Source organism: Gopherus evgoodei, chromosome 11 (assembly GCF_007399415.2).
Source record: "Gopherus evgoodei ecotype Sinaloan lineage chromosome 11, rGopEvg1_v1.p, whole genome shotgun sequence".
NCBI lineage: Eukaryota > Metazoa > Chordata > Testudines > Testudinidae > Gopherus > Gopherus evgoodei.
The window spans coordinates 79,052,394-79,072,103 of record NC_044332.1 but is presented as its reverse complement, the minus strand read 5'-3'; the positions used below and the strand labels follow the sequence as shown (position 1 = coordinate 79,072,103).

Sequence of the window (19,710 nt, the reverse complement as noted above, 5' to 3'; positions counted from 1 at the left end):
CTCGAACGATCGATGGGTCTGAAAAATCTCACCCGGGTCCAGGCCTGGCTCCTCTCCTGGCTCTGCCGCAAACTCTCCGGGCTGCCTTCGAGCAAGTTGCTTTGCCTGGATTCCCACCTCAGGGAGCTCCTTGGCTGGAGGGGTACCGGCGATCACCCCCCATCGGAAATTAGCTAGGCCCCGGAGTGAGCAGCTTCGCACCTGGGAGCTGTGGCGTGGGCTCGTTAAAGAGAAAGGGCCTGAATTGTTTGCTGCGAGCGACAGATGCACCTTGAGCGGCGTGCCGGGTCCATGCCGCATCAGAGCAGAGAGCGCCCCCTACTGACTGTTCAGTGCTACTTCCTGCAGCATGGTACCCCCGCATGCCCCCCTGTGGCTTGGGGCTCAGCACGGCCGCGGGGGGGACGGGGACAGAGCCCCCGGGACTAATCAGCTCGAGTGAGATGCAGGGGGGCAGCCATGCCCAGGAGCCTGGGCAGAAGTGGGCTGGACCGAGTGTATGTGGAGTTCATGAACCGGCGAGGCCCTGAACAAATCTCCCCTGTGGGGTGTAGTGATGTCTGGGCGCCCCCAGAAAAGGTCCCCGCGTGGGCACGGCCGTGGCTGGCTGCTCCCCCGTCAGCATCCCCTTCTGGGGTGTGCCAAAAGCCCTGCTCCAGGAAAGGGGGCAGGACTGTGTTTAAATAGCTTTATTAATGTCACCCCCATGCCCACAGACCCCTGGCCCAGTGGCCGCGGGGGCCTGAGGAGGCAGCGGGGCGGGGGCAGCCGGGGTGCCATCCTGGCCTGATTCAGGTTCACTAGTGAGGGAGTCCGGCCTCCTCCCCACTGAGTCTGTGAGCATCACCCCATGGCCCAGCCTGGCCCCCAGGCCTCGGTGCCCCTGGCCGGCAGGGCAGGGCACAGCAGAGCTTCTCCCCAGGGGCTGGACGGAGACCCTCCCCCAGCGCCCGCGTCCAGGAGAGAGGGAGCTGCCGGGCAGCCCGGGGCCGGGGCCGGGGCCGGGGCCAGGGGTGGCTCCCCGCCGGCTCAGAGGCAGAGGCTGAGCTCCTGGTGCACGCGGCACTTCCGACACTGCACCACGCAGCACCAGTGGAAGCGGCACAGGCAGTTCTCCTCCAGCACCACTGTCTCGGCCCGGTGCCCACGCCCACAGCACAGCAGGTCGCAGCCGCTCACGTCCGGGGCGGTGCTGTTGCACACCCGGCCCCGTGTGCCTGGCGAGCCCGTCTTGCGGTTGGCCATGCAGAAGTCGGGCGAGTCAGCCGAGTAGACGAGATCCTGACGGTCGGGCGGCTTGATGCTGTGGCCCACGGGGAGCAGCGTCTTCCCGTCATTGGCCCCCATCACCTTGAAGGCCCCGTTGAACCGCTCCAGCAGGCGGTCGCCCACTTCGCGGAAGTGGGGCATCTTCTTCCAGCAGGTGTGCAGGGTGCAGGAGCCCGACAGGCCGTGGCACTTGCACTCCGTCCGCATGTAGCCTCGCACCGCCTGGGGGAGACAGGGCTGCTCAGCGGGGCCTGCCCGCAGCCACCCGCCCCACATTGGGGTCCTCTGCCCAGAGCCTCTTCTCCAACCCTACTGGATCCCAGCCCCCCGGAAGGAGACAGGGGTACACCGGATGCTGTTAGTGGGGGGGTTCAGGAGTGTCTGCGGGGGCAGCCCCCCGTAAGGGGACTTGACCTCAGCAGCCTCCGCCCAGCAGAGACTGGACCAGTGCCCACCAAAGCTGGCCTGGGGCATGGCTGGGAATAGGAAGCAGGCCAGGGAGAGCTCAGGAGTGGGCAGTGCCCGGGCAGGAGCATGGGGCTTGGTGAGCTGGGCTCTGCAGCAAGGGCCAGAGCAGATCTGGGGAGGTCAGAACTGGGGCGGGTGGCACGTTTTCCAGGCCGGAGCAGGCACCCTGCTGGGGGGCAAGGTGATGGGGGAGGGAATTGTCGGGGAAGGGGGTGAAGGTGGGTGTGTGCTGGTGGGTGTCAAGCAAAGGAGCACCTAGGTGTGGTATGTGACGAATGAGGAATGTTCTTAATGTTTGCTCTGAATACTGTGTTGGTGCCTCAGTGTCCCCATGGCAGTTCTTAAGTATCTGGCAGAGCAAAGGGCCAGTGCCCCTAAATGCCTGGCACTCTGTCTCCTAGCAACTGATGGCCTGGGCCCCTCCCCTGCAAAGGTGCCAGCTGAAGGTGTTGGAGACAAAGGGATCAGGTGACCTCCTGGCCCGGGAAAGGGGCTGAGCAGAGAGGAGGGGCTGGAGGGGTGGTTAGTCTGGAGCTGGCTGGGGACGAGGAGTGAAGTGCAGACGTGGGGGTCTGGTTCACTGCCCCCCAGAATGGACCCAGCCGAGGGGTCCGGTTCGCTGTATCTACAAGCTCTGTTTTAGACCCTGTTCCTGCCATCGAATAAACCTCTGTGTTACTGGCTGGCTGAGAGTCACGTCTGACTGCAAAGTGGGGGTGCAGGATCCTCTGGCTGCCCCAGGACCCCACCTGGGTGGACTCGCTGTGGGAAGCACACGGAGGGGCAGAGGATGCTGAATGCTCCAAGGAGAGACCCAGGAGGTGAAGCTGTGTGAGCTTCTTGCCCTGCAGACAGTCTGCTCCAAGGGAGAGGAGGCTCCCCAAAGTCCTGCCTGGCTTGGTGGGGAGCAGTTCCAGAGCTTCACCCGGGGACTCCATGACATGATACATGGTGCAGGCTTGGCGGGCAGCATGTGGCTGTGCCTGGGGGGCAGCATTGGAGGACAGGGTGGGGAGGACGGGGGGGGGGGGGGCTGGGCCGGCCCAGTGGTAGCAGGGCGAGGGGGAGTGTGGTTGGTAGGTGCCCTGCCTGTCGGGTGGGGGTGGGGAGGATGGGGGCTGGGGGCTGGGATGGCCCAGAGGTGGCAGGGCGGGGGGGAGTGTGGTTGGCAGGTGTCCTGCCCGTCGGGGAGGGAGGTGGGGATGATGGGGGGTGGGGGCTGGGATGGCCCAGAGGTGGCAGGGTGGGGGGGAGTGTGGTTGGCAGGTGCCCTGCCTGTCGGGTGGGGGTGGGGACGACGGGGGAGGGGGGCTGGGATGGCCCAGAGGTGGCAGGGTGGGAGGGGGAGTGTGGTTGGCAGGTGCCCTACCATCGGGTGGGGGTGGGGAGGATGGGGGGTGGGGGCTGGGATGGCCCAGAGGTGGCAGGGCGGGGGGGGGAAGGTGGTTGGCAGGTGCCCTGCCCATCGAGTGGGGAGGACGGGGGTGGGGGGCTGGGATGGGCATTACCAGGCGCCCGGCCTCGTTGTTGTGCAGGTCGATGAGGGTGCGGATGTCACTCTTGCCCTTCTTCCGCTTGGCGTCCATGAACTGCTGGGACTTCTCGTAGCCGAAGTCCACATCATCCCCGCAGCCGCCCCACTCCCAGGAGGAGCCCTCGGCGCCTGGGCCGGCCGTGGGCAGCGGGGGCGCCCGGCTCCGCGTCACCTCACAGCTGCACTGCAGCAGCTCGCCCATGCTGCAGGCCTGGGTGACGGCGTGGCTCACGCCAGCTGCGGTGATGGCGTAGACGAAAGCCGTCTCCCGGATATCTGCAGGGGGGGAAGCAGCATCATCCAGTGGCCCCCAGGGCCGTGGGGGCAACCTGCCGGCCAGCAACACTAGGGATTGCTGTGCTGCAGGGGGCACTGGCTGGGGGAGGACCACTGTGGGGGGATTTTCCCAGGGGCTGGGGCGTGACCACACCTCCCGGCTTGGGCAATGCCACTGTAACCCTCCCACCCCTGCCCTGGCATCTCCCCTTCCTGCCCCAGGCTCCGCGGGCTGTTCATCGGGTACCCTGTCCCACCCCAGAGGTGGCTGTTTGTCTCCTGTCACTGGGGGCGGGTCCCTGTGCCTGGGATGCAGAAGGCTGTGCTGGGAGAAAGGGGCTTGGAGAATTTAACACTCCCGCCATGTTCTGCACGGGGGCTCACTGGTTACACTCAGACCTCAGGGGGCGGGGTCCATGGGGCAGGCGGGGAGAGGGACTTGGGGCTGGGGCTGCAAGGCGGGTTGCACTAAGACAGGCTGGCAGCAGGGAGGACACTGCAGCTTATCCAGCCTGGCCAGGTTCCCTTCACTCTCCCAGCACCGCCCCCCCCAAGTCCCTCTGAGGAGGGTTCACCACATCCCCCACCCCAGGGGCACCTTCTGGAACCAACGAGGGGGGGCAGAGATCAGAGTCACCAGAGGCCGTCCCCTTGCGCAGCACCTCAACCACAGGAATCGACGCATCTCTTGCTGTCCTGCCCCAACTCCCTGAGCCCCCGAAAGCATGGGCCCCCACCTGGAGCTAAAGGCGACTCCCCATGAGTGACGAGCAGTAAAGGGCCTTTGACCCACAGCTGAGCTGCTCTGACTGCAGCCAGTAGAGGGCAGAGGCAAGTAGCTCACCGTGGTAACCTGTCTCCCTGTCAGCGCCATGTCAGCGGCGCCTCTGAGCCCTCAGGGGGCGCCAGGAGATCCCCCCCTGCCCCAGAGCTGCTAAGTCTGAGAGTCCAAGTGGGGGCTGGCTGGGAGGTGACGGAGCTGGGGAGGCCCCACTGGGGCCCATCTCCCCATCCTGAGGCACGTGCTAGGCTGCCCTGCCCAGTGCATCCCTGTGGGGTGACGCTGGGGCGCTCACACCCCCCACCACACTCCCGGCACCAGCCTCTGCCCTGCGAGATTCTTTATTATGAGTGTGTTCTCCCCGTCTCTGCTCCGGGACACAAATTCCAAGCATCCTTCCCCTGCCCGGACCTGCTGCGGCAGCCCCAGCGAGCGATTCGAGCAGCGTCAGCCCATCGGCCGCGGCTCCAGCGCTGCAGCACTTACCACAGAGTCTGTGGCCCATCCAGTGCTCAGCAGGGCCCCCAGCCCTCCCCCTGCCCCAGGGCTCCCTTGCAGTCCATGCTGGAACCCAACGCCTGGCCCCAGCGGGGCTGTGGGGCCTGGCAGAAGGGGGCACTGCAGGGGAGTCTGGGTCCTCGCTCAGGATAGCTGCCCCCGGCAGGCTGGGTGCTGCCCAGATGCCCAGGGAGAGACCAGCCCTGGGCTAAAGGTGATGTGCTCAGAGACAAGAGAGCGGGCAAGGAGGGTCACTGCTCTGGCGGGCGCAGGCTGGCGGCATGGGGTGGTGGGAGCCAGGGGAGAGGATGTGGTGATGGAGTTGACCTGCCTAGCGGATGCATTTGCAGTGGGCCTGTCACCGTGGCATCTGGGCACAGAGCACACAGCAGCAGTGGCCCAAGAAGATCAGACCCCCCAGACTCTGCTGTTCTCAAAGCAGGGGATTCCCCCTCACTGGTTTCCAGACACCAAGCTGCCTATGCTTGCTGCTTTGTCTCTGCTGCGCCGTCTCATACGGTCAAAGCCCCGGGCCTGCGCCTGCTCACGCAGAACCTAGCTCCGGCGTGGGGCGGACCCCACAGTGCAGCGACTCTGCACAGGACCAGGCGTCCTGGTGAGCTCCCCTCGGCGCGCTCTGCATCCAGAAGGGCAAGCGTGAGCTTCGGCCATGCACGTAGGGAAGGCATCTCAGAGCCAGCGTCACCTCCATGTGCGACCTCAGCCAGCCCAGGACCCACCTTGAGGCCCCACGTCCAGGACGGCGCCGCATGGGAAAGGGCTCGGAAAAGGGCACCCAGGACCCACCTTGAGGCCCCACGTCCGGCTCCACCTGGCGAGGTATCCAGGAGAAGGCTGAGCGGTGACTGATCAGCGTTCAGAAGGACTTGCCCCATCTCTGACAGCTGATGGTGCTTTGATCTAGGAGATGACGGGCTAAGGAGACCCAGTAGCTGATGCTAGAGTGACTCAGAGTAGACGTAAGGTACAAATGTTTAACGGGGACAGGAGTTACCCATTGGACCTCCTGGCCCCGGCCTGGGCTGGGTTCTCCATCAACACTGGCTGTGTCTCTAATGCTAGGCACTAGCTCCACCAGCCGCCCGGGGCTGGATGAAGGAGTTGTGGGGAGCTCAGCCAAGCTGGTCCCACAGGGCCCCATCCAGGAGCCCTGAGCTGGCATTTCTCATCCTTCTGAGCTGGGACATTCCCCGTCCTCCAGGGTAGAGCCCTGGCATCACCACAGCCCCCAGAGCTGCAGATCCATGGTCCTACCAACAGGAGAACCCCATTCCAGGTGGGAAAGCTGGTGTGTGGGACTCGGCTCCCACCTCTCCCCTTGGGAGACCATGGCAGGGCAGGAGAGCAGGGCAGGTTCCTCCTTCTGTTCCCTGTCCTAAGGCAGATCCACGGCCCCCGCAGGGCTGGTGTGGGGGTCACAGCACAAGCTGCTGCCCCTCACTGCTTCCTAAAAGAGCCCATGGGAGGGGAGGGCTGCTGGCTTGGGGCTGTGGCCAGGTGAGGCCGTGTGGTGCAGACAGTGGCTGTCCAAGCCAAGCATTCATCACATCAAGTCAGAACCAGAGCTGGCCTGGCCTTACAAAGTGGGGTCATTGGCACGTTTAGCGCCCTGACGCCTGTGGGCCGGGTCTTTTCTGTACCCTGGGACAGCGCACGCCTCCCTTGGAGAACGTACTGGCCGCAGGGCGGGTGGGAATGGGCATCACCTGAGAACCCTGGGCACTGACCTCGCTCGGATAAGCGTCTCCAGGGCAGGGAGCTGCTCCAAACACATGCAGGATGCCCCAGCCCCTTTGCAGCAGCCAAACCCCAAAAGGAAGGCGGGCGTCTCACTGGGCACACCAGGCTGTAGGGACAGGCTGGTTGTTTGCTAGGTGGGGTAGTCCAGACGTGCTGCTGCGGCTTATGAAGGTGACAGCTCCCAGCATGCAATGCTCCATGTTGATCCAGGCAGACCAGCTGCACTGTGTTCTGGGACATGGCGTCTCCATTACGGCCCAGGGTGTCACTGTGGTGCCCCTAAGACCCTCGGGGCATTCTCAGAGACAGCAGGGAACACCGCCCTGCCTGGGCCAGCAACCAGTCGAGTTAACAAGAGTCTGTCCCTAAAACCCAGGTGACCCAAACTACTGCAGCTAAAGGAGCATCCCCATTAGCTTGTAGCACTACAGGGCTTATGACACACAATGGAAGCACTGAGTCCCACCAGTAGAGGGCGGTGGCTGGACATGAACCTGCACATTCGCTAGTTCCTGGCAGTATGGCCAGTGTGGGTGACTGCTGAGCTGCAGCCAGGGGGCACTAAATCCCCTTGTGGCCCCCCCCAGCTGGGCACAGGTTGGGGGTTCTGGTGTCACTTAGGATGGCATAGGGGGGAGGACAAGCCTGGCGCACACCAGAAGGACAACCAGGCCCTACTGGGCCAGGTCAGCACAGCACGGCAGGGGGCGAGCGACCCCCAGGTCCTGCCATCTGGTGCCTTCTGGGGATCACGGCCCATGTTGCGACCTACATGACACCAGGACTATGGGGGCGAAGGGCTGGTGGGACAGACTTGGCTACAGCTGGGCCAGGCACCAGCCAATGGCAGAAGTGAAACTACGTCCCTAACCCCCACTGCCCATCCCAGTCTCCCCTCCCCAGGGCAGATCCCCCGGCCCCCTGCCAGCCCCCTCTACCCCCGTGCCCCTCTCCCGTAGGCTCTGTGCCAGGTATTTGCAAGCCTCCCCGCCCACGGTGCCCTTGGCGCAGGCGCATGCAGGGAGTGGCGTCGGGGGGGACACGTCTCCTCGGGGCGCAGTAAATCACTGCCAGACGCGGAGGCATTCTTGAGCTTTATTAAGCCCACGGTGGCTGGGAGCATGGGTAATTGGTTCATTACAACACGGGAAGACATGTCCCGGCAGTAAACCTTCGGCCCTGCTGCGCCCCCGGGGGCCTGTGCCGCGGCCTGGCTCTCACCCAGGGGAGCGGGCGCAGGGAGGTCGGTTAATCTCCCTCGGCCGGCCGAGAGGGGCAGTGCTGCGGGAATGGGCTTCGGCAGCTTCTTCCCGGCTCTGGCAGGGCTTTGAGCAGAAGGCAGGGGCCTCGCTGTCCTCCTGGGGGGCAGCAGCCTTAGCACCCGCCCACTGGAGGGGGTAGAAACACAGCAGCAACTGCTTGCACTCATCTCACCCACCAAGGAAAGGCAACCACCTCTGGGGTGGATTCCGGCAGCTGATCAGCTGTGCAGAGACACTCTGCCTGGCTGAGCAGGGACTGCCCTGACCCCGGGAGAGGAGGTGGACGGGAGCAGCCTAGGAGGCCAGGCTAGGGTCCGTATTGCTCCAAACCAGCCAGCCTCCCCCGCTTCGGGGAGCCCTCCTCAGGTGAGGACCCGGGATCGGCCCCGGCCTGAGGGCAGGACCCTGGTGGGCTTCCCTGACACCGCTGTGCAGGCTGATCCATGCCCCACGCACACAACCCCCTCTGATAGCCTCCGAACAGGTGGGGCCCCACTTCCCTCTCCGCCGTGGGGCTCAGCTCTCCCCCCTCCCCCGATTCCCCAGCCCCCCATCTCGAGGAGCCGGGCAGCCCCTCCCCCAACAGCACGGGGCAGAGGGAGTTTCCAGCTGTGCTCAGGTTCCGGGGTGGAGCCTGGCCCCAGGGATCGCTTGGCCCCGCCGGCCTTACCCTGCTGCAGGATCTTGCCGAAGGACTTGCTGTGGCTGGTGCAGTTCCAGCGGCGGAAGCGGAACTGGTACTGGCACTCCCGCACACCCAGCTTAGCCCCCTTGGCCACCTCCTGGACGATGTCGGGCTCCGTTTGGCACAGTTCCGCCTGCTTCCCCGCCAGGCGCTTGGTCTTCCGGCAGATGCTGTTGGGATCCATGACCAGGGGGCTGCCCACTGCCCTGGAGGAAGAAGAGAGTGGAGGAAGCCAGCGCTGGGGCACTGGGGCCCGCTGGGAACCCCGACCGCAGGTGGAGCACCAGGGACTGGCTCCCAGCCGGCTGGTGCAGGCCCTGTGCCCTGTGCCTGATGCCCTTGTGTGGGGCACGCCCTCCGCCCCAGCCTGCCCTCCCCTCCGAGGCCCTGCCCAGGGTGCCCGCTCGTGGCTTGTACCATGTCACCCGCCGGCCCCGCCGCCCCTCTGCGTCGTCTCTGTGCCTCTTGCCATGGGGCTGTCTGTGCTGGGTGCCCCCTCCCTGAGCCACCCCCTGAGCCCTCTTCTCCCACAGCACACGGCCAGGGCCTCATGGGACAGCGAGGAGAGCCACCTCCTCCCCCAGCGATGACGGGCGCTACTGGTGCCATTTGGGTACCCGCGGGCAGCCAAGAGCCCAGAGGGACCCTGAGCCCCCTAGACTGAGGCGGGGAGGGGGTGGTGATGGCAAGGGAGGGCACATCAGCCAGCTCCCATCTCTCCCTTGGGGCAGCCTGGGCTGGTCGCAGCCGCTGCTCCCCTCCAGGCGCCGGGCTCACTGGAGACAAGGGGAGGCGGAGCTGAGGGTCCGCCCGGTCTCTCCAGAGAGCCTGGCACCCAGGTGCCCAAGATGGGATGGAGCCTCCAGGGCCCTGCCAGGGCAACTCTCGATGCACTGGGGGAGCTGCCAGACAGGGGATGGGAGCCCGGCCCTGCCAGGTCACTTGGCGGCCCCTCCCAGCCTGCTGTGCCAAAGGCAGGACTGGCCAAGCGCCCAGCCCCTGGCCCCTGAGCCCAGCTCAGCTCCGGAACGGGCCCCAAGAGACACAGGGGGCAAAGGAGGGCCCTGCCTCTGTGCAGCTCACTCCAGTGCCAGAACTAGGGGCAGGAGGCAGCTCCAGAGAGTGCTGGGCATGAGGCAGTAGGAGGCGCTTTCCTCTCTGGCTCATGCTGACGCCAGGGCCCCAGCATAGCGCTAGGGGGCACTGGGCTGAGGGCAGAGCCCTGGGGTAAGCGAGATAAAAATCACTCGCTGATTTCTAATCTGCCCCTGTCCTGCAGGGTCAGCTGGCCGCTGAATTCCTCTGCCACTCCTGCCCTATGCTCCTGTGTAGTGTCTCTGCACGCTGACCAGCTGCCGGACTCCACCCCAGAGGTGGTTGCCTTTCTTTGGTGGGTGAGGTGAGTGGAGGCAGATGCTGCGGTGTTTCTCCATTAGCAGGTCGAGTAGATGCGGGAAGGAGCGACAGATACACTAGAAATATCAGCGACTATTGCATGGCCATTGTAACCCCAGGAGATAGGGCTCCCCCCTCTGATACTGCTCAGTTTGCGGGGGAAGAGTGATGGGAGGGCTGAGGAGGGGAGAGGGACTGTTGTGTGGCTGATGTATTTTGTACTTGTGAAAATACTTCCCAGCTCTGCCTTATCAGGACACCCTTGTGGTTTTGGGCTCTCCTGGCCTAGCCAGACCTGGGCTCAGATGTTCCTAGATGCGATAGCTGATGGATTCCTTCACCAAGTAGTTGCTGAACCAACAAGAGGGGATGCCATTTTAGATTTGGTTTTGGTGAGTAGTGAGGACCTCATAGAAGAAAGGGTTGTAGGGGACAACCTTGGTTCAGGCGATCATGAGCTAATTCAGTTCAAACTAGATGGAAGGATAAACAAAAACAGATCTGGGACTAGGGTTTTTGACTTCTCAAGGGCTAACTTTAAAGAATTAAGGAAATTAGTTAGGGAAGTGGATTGGACTGAAGAACTTGTGGATCTAAAGTTGGAGGAGGCCTGGAATTACTTCAAGTCAAAGCTGCAGAAACTATCAGAAGCCTGCATCCCAAGAAAGGGGGAAAAAATCATAGGCAGGAGTTGTAGACCAAGCTGGATGAGCAAGCATCTCAGAGAGGTGATTAAGAAAAAGTAGAGAGCCTACAAGGAGTGGAAGATGGGAGGGATTAGGAAGGAAAGCTACCTTAGTGAGGTCAGAACATGTAGGGATAAAATGAGAAAGGCCAAAAGCCATGTAGAGTTGGACCTTGCAAAGAAATTAAAACCAATAGTAAAAGGTTCTATAGCCATATAAATAAGAAGAAAACAAAGAAAGAAGAAGTGGGACCACTAAACACTGAGGATGGAGTGGAGGTTAAGGATAACCTAGGCATGGCCCAATATCTAAACAGATATTTTGCCTCAGTCTTTAATGAGGAGCTTAGGGATAATGGTAGGATGACAAACGGGAATGAGGATAAGAAGGTAGATATTACCACATCTGAGGCAGAAGCTAAACTCAAACAGCTTAATGGGACTAAACTGGAGGGCCCAGATAATCTTCATCCGAGAATATTAAAGGAACTGGCACATGAAATTACAAGCCCATTAGCAAGAATTTTTAATGAATCCGTAAACTCCGGGGTTGTACCGTACGACTGGAGAATTGCTAACATAGTTCCTATCTTTAAGAAACGGGAAGAAGGTGATCCGAGTAACTATAGGCCTGTTAGTTTGACATCTGTAGTATGTAAGGTCTTGGGAAAAATTTTGAAGGAGAAAGTAGTCAAGGACATTGAAGTCAATGGTAATTGGGACAAAATACAACATGGTTTTACAAAAGGTAGATCGTGCCAAACCAACCTGATCTCCTTCTTTGAGAAGGTGACAGATTATTTAGACAAAGGAAATGCAGTGGATCTAATTTACCTCGATTTCAGTAAGGCATTTGACACGGTCCCACATGGGGAATTATTAGTTAAATTGGAAAAGATGGGGATCAATATGAAAATTGAAAGGTGGACAAGGAACTGGTTAAAGGGAAGATGACAACGGGTCGTACTGAAATGTGAACTATCAGGCTGTGGAGTTCCTCAGGGATCGGTTTTGGGACCAATCTTATTTAATCTTTTTATTACTGACCTTGGCACAAAAAGCGGGAATGTGCTAATAAAGTTTGCAGATGACACAAAGTTGGGAGGTATTGCTAACACAGAGAAGGACTGGGCTATCCTACAGGAAGATCGGGGTGACCTTGTAAACTGGAGTAATAGTAATAGGATGAAATTTAATCGTGAAAAGGGCAAGGTCATGCATTTTAATAACAAGAATTTTGATTATAAATTGGGGACGCATCAGTTGGAAGTAACAGAGGAGGAGAAGGACCTCGGAGTATTGGTTGATCATAGGATGACTTTAAGCCGCCAATGTGATATGGCTGTGAAAAAAGCTAATGTGGTCTTGGGATGCATCAGGTGAGGTATTTCCAGTAGAGATAAGGAGGTGTTAGTACCGTTATACAAGGCACTGGTGAGACCTCATCGGGAATACTGTGTGCAGTTCTGGTCTCCCATGTTTAAGAAGGATGAATTCAAACTGGAACAGGTTCAGAGACGGGCTACTAGGATGATCTGAGGAATGGAAAACCTGCCTTATGAAAGGAGACTCAAAGAGCTTGGCTTGTTTAGCCTAACCAAAAGGAGGTTGAGGGGGGATATGCTTGCTCTTTATAAATATATCAGAGGGATTAATACCAGGGAGGGAGAGGAATTATTTAAGCTCAGTACCAATGTGGACACAAAAACAAATGGATATAAACTGGCCATCAGGAAGTTTAGACTTGAAATTAGACGAAGGTTTCTAACCATCAGAGGAGTGAAGTTCTGGAACAGCCTTCCAAGGGGAGTAGTGAGGGCAAAAGACATATCTGGCTTCAAGACTAAGCTTGATAAGTTTATGGAGGGGATGGTATGATGGGACAGCCTAATTTTGGCAATTAATTCATCTTTGATTATCAGCAGGTAAATATGCTCAATGATCTGTAATGGGATGTTAGATGGGATGGGATCTGAGCTACTACAGAGAATTCTTTCCTGGATGTTGGCTGGTGAGTCTTGCCCACATGCTCAGGGTTTAGCTGATCGCCACATTTGGGGTCGGGAAATAATTTTCCTCCAGGGCAGATTGGCAGAGGCCCTGGAGGTTTTTCACCTTCCCCTGCAGCGTGGGGCATGGGTTACTTGCTGGAGGATTCTCTGCACCTTGAGGTCTTTAAACCACGATTTGAGGACTTCAGTGGCTCAGACACAGGTTAGGGGTTTGTTCCAGGAGTGGGTGGGTGAGATTCTGCGGCCTGCGTTGTGCAGCAGGTCAGACTGAGATGATCATAATGGTCCCTTCTGACCTTAAAGTCTATGAGTCTATGATTCAAACCTCCCAGGTCACACCACTTTACACCAGGAATGACTCTGCCTCGGCTTCCCCCATGATCCAAAGAGGAAAGCAGCCTGCGAGGGGCTGATTCTGTTCTCACTGTGACACTCCAGAGTCACTGCAGTGCAGTTCTCCTTGTTCTGGGTCCAAACAGCACCTGGCACGCTGGTCTGTGACTGGATCACGGATCAAGACTCGTTCATAGCAGTGCCCTGGATTTACCCCAGCATTGCTGAGATCCACATCTGGCCCCGCCTCTCTTGGCAGAGCTGTGCCAGGCCACGTGCTCAGACACGCTGCCTGCCAGGCCCTTTGCCAGAGCAAAGCAGCAAGCAGGGCATGCTACATGGCAGCCTGGCTCAATGGCTACTGTACCAGGCTGAGTATCAGCAAAAGTCCCCATTCTGCCTGTGGCAAGTCCTAGCCCCACTCTGTGCCTCAGTTTCCCCTCCCACTCTCTGCCTGTCTGGTTTTTTTTAGCTCATGAGCTCTTCAGGGCAGGGGCTGTGTCTCACTGGGTGTGCACGGGCACCAAGGTGCTAATACAATGTGCCAGGGGCGGGCACTTCTACCTCCCAGCAGAGCAGGCCCAGCCCTTGATTCCACGGCGTCTCAGCCCCGGCCCAGGGTGGCAGTGCCCGGGGCGGGCTGCAGCGTGCCGCACATTCTTGGAATGTCTCCTCCCTGGGGGAGGGAGGCGCTTTTGCAGCAGGGGCTGTTCTCTGTTTACCTTGTGGGAGAAGAGCTGAACGACCTTGCCCGACGATAAAGCCCCCCCCCGGGAAGCCCTCTGGCTGCTCTCCAAGTTCCTCCCCACTCCCAGGTTAGCCTTCCGATGCCCCAGCATCGCCTCCAGCGACAAGGTCAAGGGATGCTGCAGCCCGAGTGTGTGTGAGCGGGAGGGATCAGCCCGGCCTTCCGGCTCCTGGTACCACGGCTGCCCAAGGGGGAGGGCTCAGGGACCATTTATTATTGATTCGCCTCCTCTGAGGGTCAGGACAGGAGGCTCTTCAGGATGGGGATGGGTGGAATAAGCCAGGTGTGGCAGCTTGGAATCATGGTGCCTGTTCCACACCAAGCAGCAGCCTGGGGTCCAACATGGAAACGGGCATGGGGGGACCCCCGACTGCCTGCCCCAGCCCTCTGCTCTCCGCTTCTTCCCAGGCCCTGAGCGCGGCCCCGCAAATCAGTCCAGGCCTCCCTGCTCTGTGTCCAGAGAGCAGAGCGGGAGACTCTGCCAACAGTATAACCGGGTTGGGAAGGATTCGATTTTTAGGGGTGAATGTCGATTAACATCAATTTCACACAACCTGTCGGTAGCACTTGAAATTCACCAGAACAAGGCTTCAACATCTACTGCCATTAACTAATTCTGGTATTCCCCCCCCCCGCCCCCCTGGCGGTGTCTGACCCTCCGTAACATCCTGCAGCTGTGCCAGTTTGAATCAATTCAAAACAAATATCGATATCACCCATTGAAATTGCAGAAATAAAAACCAAGCTCTGCCCAGCCTGTATCTATCCCAGGAGGGCCGGGGGTCAGTGGGGAGGGGAGGGGTAACCCTCATTCATACCCCCACCCCATGGCTGGTCTGTGTTCCTACTCTCGCTATCCTTTCAGTGCAGGCACTAGAAACTCCTGCTCTTAGCTGGAGAAGTCCCAGGTTCAATCCTCACTCATGACCCAGCCAGGCGAGAGGCCGCAGGGTGGAGAAGACTAGGACGCCCAGCTATAGACGACCCAGGATTCCACCTCCCATCTCTCTGCCTCCTCCAGGACACTGTGCCCGCCTGTGGCCAAGCCAATGTCCCATAAGCATCACACTGTGGTCTGGTGGGCTCTGGCTTCACAGCCCCCACAGTTGCCCCCTTCTCTTACCTCAGCAGGCTGGGCTTGGAGTCCTGAGCCATCTCAGCCCCCACCCCCCCGGCAGGGACCAGTGCACGGAATGATCCCTCGGCCTGGCAGAGAGAAAAGGCCAGTGGGGGTCCCCAGAGCCAGGGCTGGGCTGGCCCTCCCCAGGGCTATGGCCAGTCCTAGGCTGACGGCTCCTGCCCCATACCTGGGGAAGACAATGGCACAGGTTCGGGCTCTTGCATTCTCAGGCTGCATTTGTCCTTGCATCTGCTCCTGCTCGTTAGCCCTCCCGCCACCCCTCTACTGTCAGTTCGACCCCTCCAGCCAGGTCTATAGGTAGAGGCGGCTCTAGGTATTTTGCGGCCCCAAGCATGGCAGGAAGGCAGCCTTCAGCGGCTTGCCTGCGGGAGGTCCCCGGTCCCGCGGATTCGGCGGCATGCCTGCGGGAGGTCCACCAAAGCCACAGGACTAGCAGATCCTCCACAGGCATGCCGCCGAAGGCAACCTGCCTGCCGCCCTCGCGGCGACCAGCAGAGCACCCCTCGTGGCTTGCCGCCCCTGGCACGCGCTTGGCGTGCTGGTGCCTGGAGCCGCCCCGGTCTACAGGGCCCCTTTAAGGGAGCCCAGAGGCCAGGTCCCAGCAGGGCCTAGAACAAGGGCATCTGGGGGATGTAGTCTGCAGGGACTGATGGGCGGCAGGGTCCAGGGGAGCAGGTGACTGCAGAGCTGCCTAATGCAACTTCCTTGGTCTGCCCAGGCAAGAGCAGGCCCAAGCTGAGACTGGGAGTATGGCCTGGCCCAGGGCCAGCTTGGGTGGGTCAGGGAGCCCTGGGGCACCCCTGAGGCAGGGGGCAGGTTTAGACCTGCACTGGTGGGTAGCACTGGCTGTGGGGCAGCTGTGGCCATGACATGGTGGGCGAGGGCTGGTGCAGAGGGAGGCCCCAGGCTCCTGTACAAGTGCTGGGGATGGGGCCGGGAGGGGATGTTTGCTGGATGCCTGCCTCAGTGAGGTGAATGCTGTGGGTGGGGACAGTCAAAGAGGGCTTGTGGCTGGGTCTCTCCTTGCCCTGGAAGGGGAGCAGTGGCCCTCTGGCTGGAGGACTCAGGCACAAACTTGCCCAACTATGAGACTGCAGACCAGGGGCCCAGCAGGGAAACTGAGACATTGCCCCACCCAGCACCGGAGACATAAGAACCTGCTGAGTCCCCCGGGGGGTCTGGCCAATGTATATACATCTCTAGCTCCTTTAACTCCCAAAAGCAGGGCTGCTCTTCCCTCGCTAGGGATCCAAAGACCCCCAACATGCTTCACAAACTAACCATCACTCCTGTGCTCAGTAAAATGCAGCCACCTCTGAGGTGGAGTGTGGCCGCTGCCTCTCACCAGTGCTGTACAGGCCTGTGGGAGGGCAACGTGGTTGACCCCGACTCCTCCACGGGATGCCCGGGCAGGAAGAGGGCTAGTGTCTTGTATAAGCATCTCTCCTGCATTAGCGACTCCCCGTGTGCAGGGCCCATGATCCGCGGCGGCGCCATTCTGATTCCATCCAGCAGAGGGCAGCAGTGTGCGGACAGACCCACTTGCGGTACCCTGCCCTCTCCCAGCCTCTCTCACAGTGACCCACCTCCCCAACACGGGGCAAGGGTATCACAGCCCAGGGCTTCCAGATGGGGAAACTGAGGCACACAGAGGGGGAGTGAGGCCCTCAAGCCTGCCCTATCGCGTACCACCCTCAGTCTGTGGCTTCTGAGCCCGGACTAGGACCCCGTCCCCTGACTCTGCACTAGACCCACAAGCTGCTCCTTCCCGTTCCTCTCTGGGCCGTGGTCTCTCTGGGCTTCACATCCCCAGAGCTGCACCGCTCCAGAGAGTGCCAGGGGACGAGGTACTCTGGCGATTGGCAGGGTCTCTCTGAGGCGTGGCTGGCGGAGCCGGTGGGGCCCGGACTTTCATTAAGTGAGGACTCTTTGTACTCAGCGAAAAATGATGAACAAGCCTGAGGGCCGTTGGATCAAATGCCGAACTGCAGCTCACCCCGGCCTGCTGGGCCGGAGGGGCGGGAAATGCACAGCCCAGCAAGCACTGGGGGCTTCGGGCCCCTGGCGTGCCTACCCCCCGGCCCTTGGTGCAGAGCCCAGGACTGCCCCCCTTCTGCTCAGCTGCCCCACTGCCTGCCTTCTCCCCCCTCCTCAGGCCGTGCCCTCCCTCCCGCTGCCCAGACGGCCCCGGCATAAGCCGTGCTGCAGTATTCATTTCCGCTGGGCTCCTGCCTCTCGCAAGGGGACCTCGCTGGGCTCCAGCGAGTTGTTTTCCTTTTAAGGGGGGGGGGCGTGCGGGAGGGCGAGAAAAATGCTGCCAAACTGCTACTGCTTTGGCGAGGGCTCCTCCGCTGCAGCCTGGTCTGCCTGAGCTTGCTCCCCTCCGAACCCGGGGGGATCTGTAATTACTGCGTCCTGCCCCCGCCTCTCGGCCACTCCTCCCCCTGCCCCGGTGAGGGAACCCGCTCAGGAATGAGCAGGGTTGGGATGATGCCCCGGGAGCAGGGAAACAGCCCCACCAGGCCCTGCCGAGCCCCGCCAGGCCCTGCCGAGCCCCGCCGCTGCAGCTTCTGTTCTTGGCTTGGGCCCTGCCCGGCTGCTTCACTCACCAGAACTGCCAGCATTAGCTCGTATCGCTGTACACAGGCTGCCGAGCGATCTCTCAGTCCTGGGCGTTTACCGAGCACTGATCACCACTGGAGCCCCTCCGCTCACTGTGGAGATGCAGCTACCTCTGGGGCAGAAGGCAGCAGCTGCGTCACAGCTCACAGCAACGCAAACACAGGCTGGGACGTGAAAGTGGATCTCGTGCCCTGCAGGGGGCATTGAGGGGAACAAAATCCGGCAACTCGGCTGCTTTTTGCCTGGGGTTTTGGCTCTGTCAGGAAGCAGCAGGGGATGTTGGTGTTGCACCACACGTGGTCATTGGCCCGTTTTTCCCTTTTAAGGACTGACCCCACTCCCTGCCATTCCTGGGCCCCGTCACTGGTTCAGCACAGAGCCCTAGATTCCCAGGCCAGAGGGACCCTGGTGATCATCTAGACTGACCTGCTGTACGACACCAGCCACAGAACTGCCCCAAAGTCATTCCTGGAGCAGATCCCTTGGACACACATCCCGTTGGGGTTATAAAGGGCCAGAGAATCCCCCAGACCTCCTGGTAACTTGTGCCAATGACCCAAGGCACTGAAAGCATTGTCATCCCTGGAACAGAGGGGGAAACTGAGGCACATCTGTCTGCTAACCCAAGCAGCCTCCTGGTTCTTATCCTGCTGCTGAGGCAGCCCAGCGAGGGGCCCGCTGAAGCCAATGGGAAGCTTTCGGGCACTTGGGGAGTTCTGATGGGGTCGCCTCTCCAGGCTGACCTGCAAAACACAGACTAATCCTTCCTGCTCCTAGGCCCCTGCTGTGCTCAGCACCTGGGGATCTCGGCCATCAAGGGCTGAGGGGCTGCCGGAGGTTAGGGGGCTAGCCCTGCGGCTTGGGGGCTAGCCCTGTGACTCAGGAACTAGCCCTGCGGCTCGGATGCAGGCTTCCCACCGTGACTTTGGTCACAATTGGCGCCAGAGAGTCCCAGCCTCATCCCCAGCAGAAATTGCCCACCAGCTGGGCACTATTTCCCCATATCTGCTCAGGGACTCCCGAGTGTTGGATGCTATTGCTGCTACAGGTCAGGAAGTTGGTACATTATCAGGCGTGGGGGGGAGGGGGCTGGGCTAGCAGGGGCTGCAGGTCGGGATTGAGGGGCATTGGCAGAGCTGTGTGGGGAGTGGTACGTCTCTCGTGAATGCTAAATTCCCCCAATCCAGCCAGATCTCTGGGGGGGGGGGGGCAGACTCCTGACAAGCACACACAGAAATATTTATTCATTGCCCAGCAGCGCCGTAGGCGGCCTGGGAAGACATGGTCCCTGCCCCAGCCAGCTCACGAACCAGCAGAGAGAGTAGGAGAGGGGCCTGCAATCTGCTTAGCCAGGTTCACCGTACTGCACGACACAACCGACAGGAGAAGAACGGTGTCGAGGCTGCAAAGCCCAAAGCTAGGGCAGGGCAGAGCAAAGGCTGCTGGTGCGTCTGAGGGAGGAGACAGGCCATGAGCTGGGAATTCTAGGTGACCGGCCCCAGGAACCTGCCCCAGCCAGCTCAGCCCCATCACGCCCAGTTTCTCCCCAGTCCAGGCTACCTGGCCCAATCAACCCTTTACCCCAATCCCAGTCCCTGCTGCGTTTGAGTGGGGCTGCCTCCTTCTCCAGCATAGACTCATAGACTAGCAGGGTTGGAAGGGGACCTCAGGAGGTATCTAGTCCAACCCCCCTGCTCAAAGCAGGATCAATCCCCAGACAGATTTTTGCTCCAGATCCCTAAATGGCCCCCTCAGGGATTGAATTTATAACCCTAGGTTTAGCAGGCCAATGCTCGACCCTCTGAGCTATCCCTCCCCCATACCCCTGGGCCCCACCCAGCACCACACTGCAGCCTGTCTCTGCCCCTCGCCGCTCTGCACAGCTGGCACCGCCTCTGAGACCCAGCACCGAGAGGAGCAATTGCAGGGAAAGTCTTGCTCAGCCCTACAGCCTGGGCTGGAGCGTTCTCAGGCGCGCTGTGGGGAGGTTGCCTGGGCTCTCTGGTCTGGTGTAGGAGCCGTGGGGCTGGAGCATGCTCAGTGCAGACGGACGCTTCGGAGAATTTAGCTGTCAAATGCTAACAAGTCTCTACTGAGCATATGCAAACAGGTTTCTTTCCAAAGTCTGGACCAAATTTTAGTGGATTTTCACTACGATAGCAAAAGGCAGATCTCTGACACCAAGGCACATTCTCTCCTCCCCCAACACCAAATTGCAAGCCCCTGCTCCAAAGCATGGA

The 19,710-nt window shown here is 60.4% G+C and overlaps 1 protein-coding gene across 1 annotated transcript in view; it reads right to left on the bottom strand.

Moving 5' to 3' along the window:
• Positions 1-1,029: 1,029 nt before the first annotated feature.
• WNT6 (Wnt family member 6) overlaps positions 1,030-19,710 on the bottom strand; it is a 30,070-nt gene continuing 11,389 nt past the window's right edge. The window contains exons 2-4 of the mRNA XM_030579363.1: positions 8,520-8,740; positions 3,246-3,547; positions 1,030-1,491 (exon numbers count right to left, since the gene is read on the bottom strand). Coding sequence (XP_030435223.1) covers positions 1,030-1,491; positions 3,246-3,547; positions 8,520-8,740 — 985 coding nt within the window. The remainder of the gene's footprint in view (positions 1,492-3,245; positions 3,548-8,519; positions 8,741-19,710) is intronic.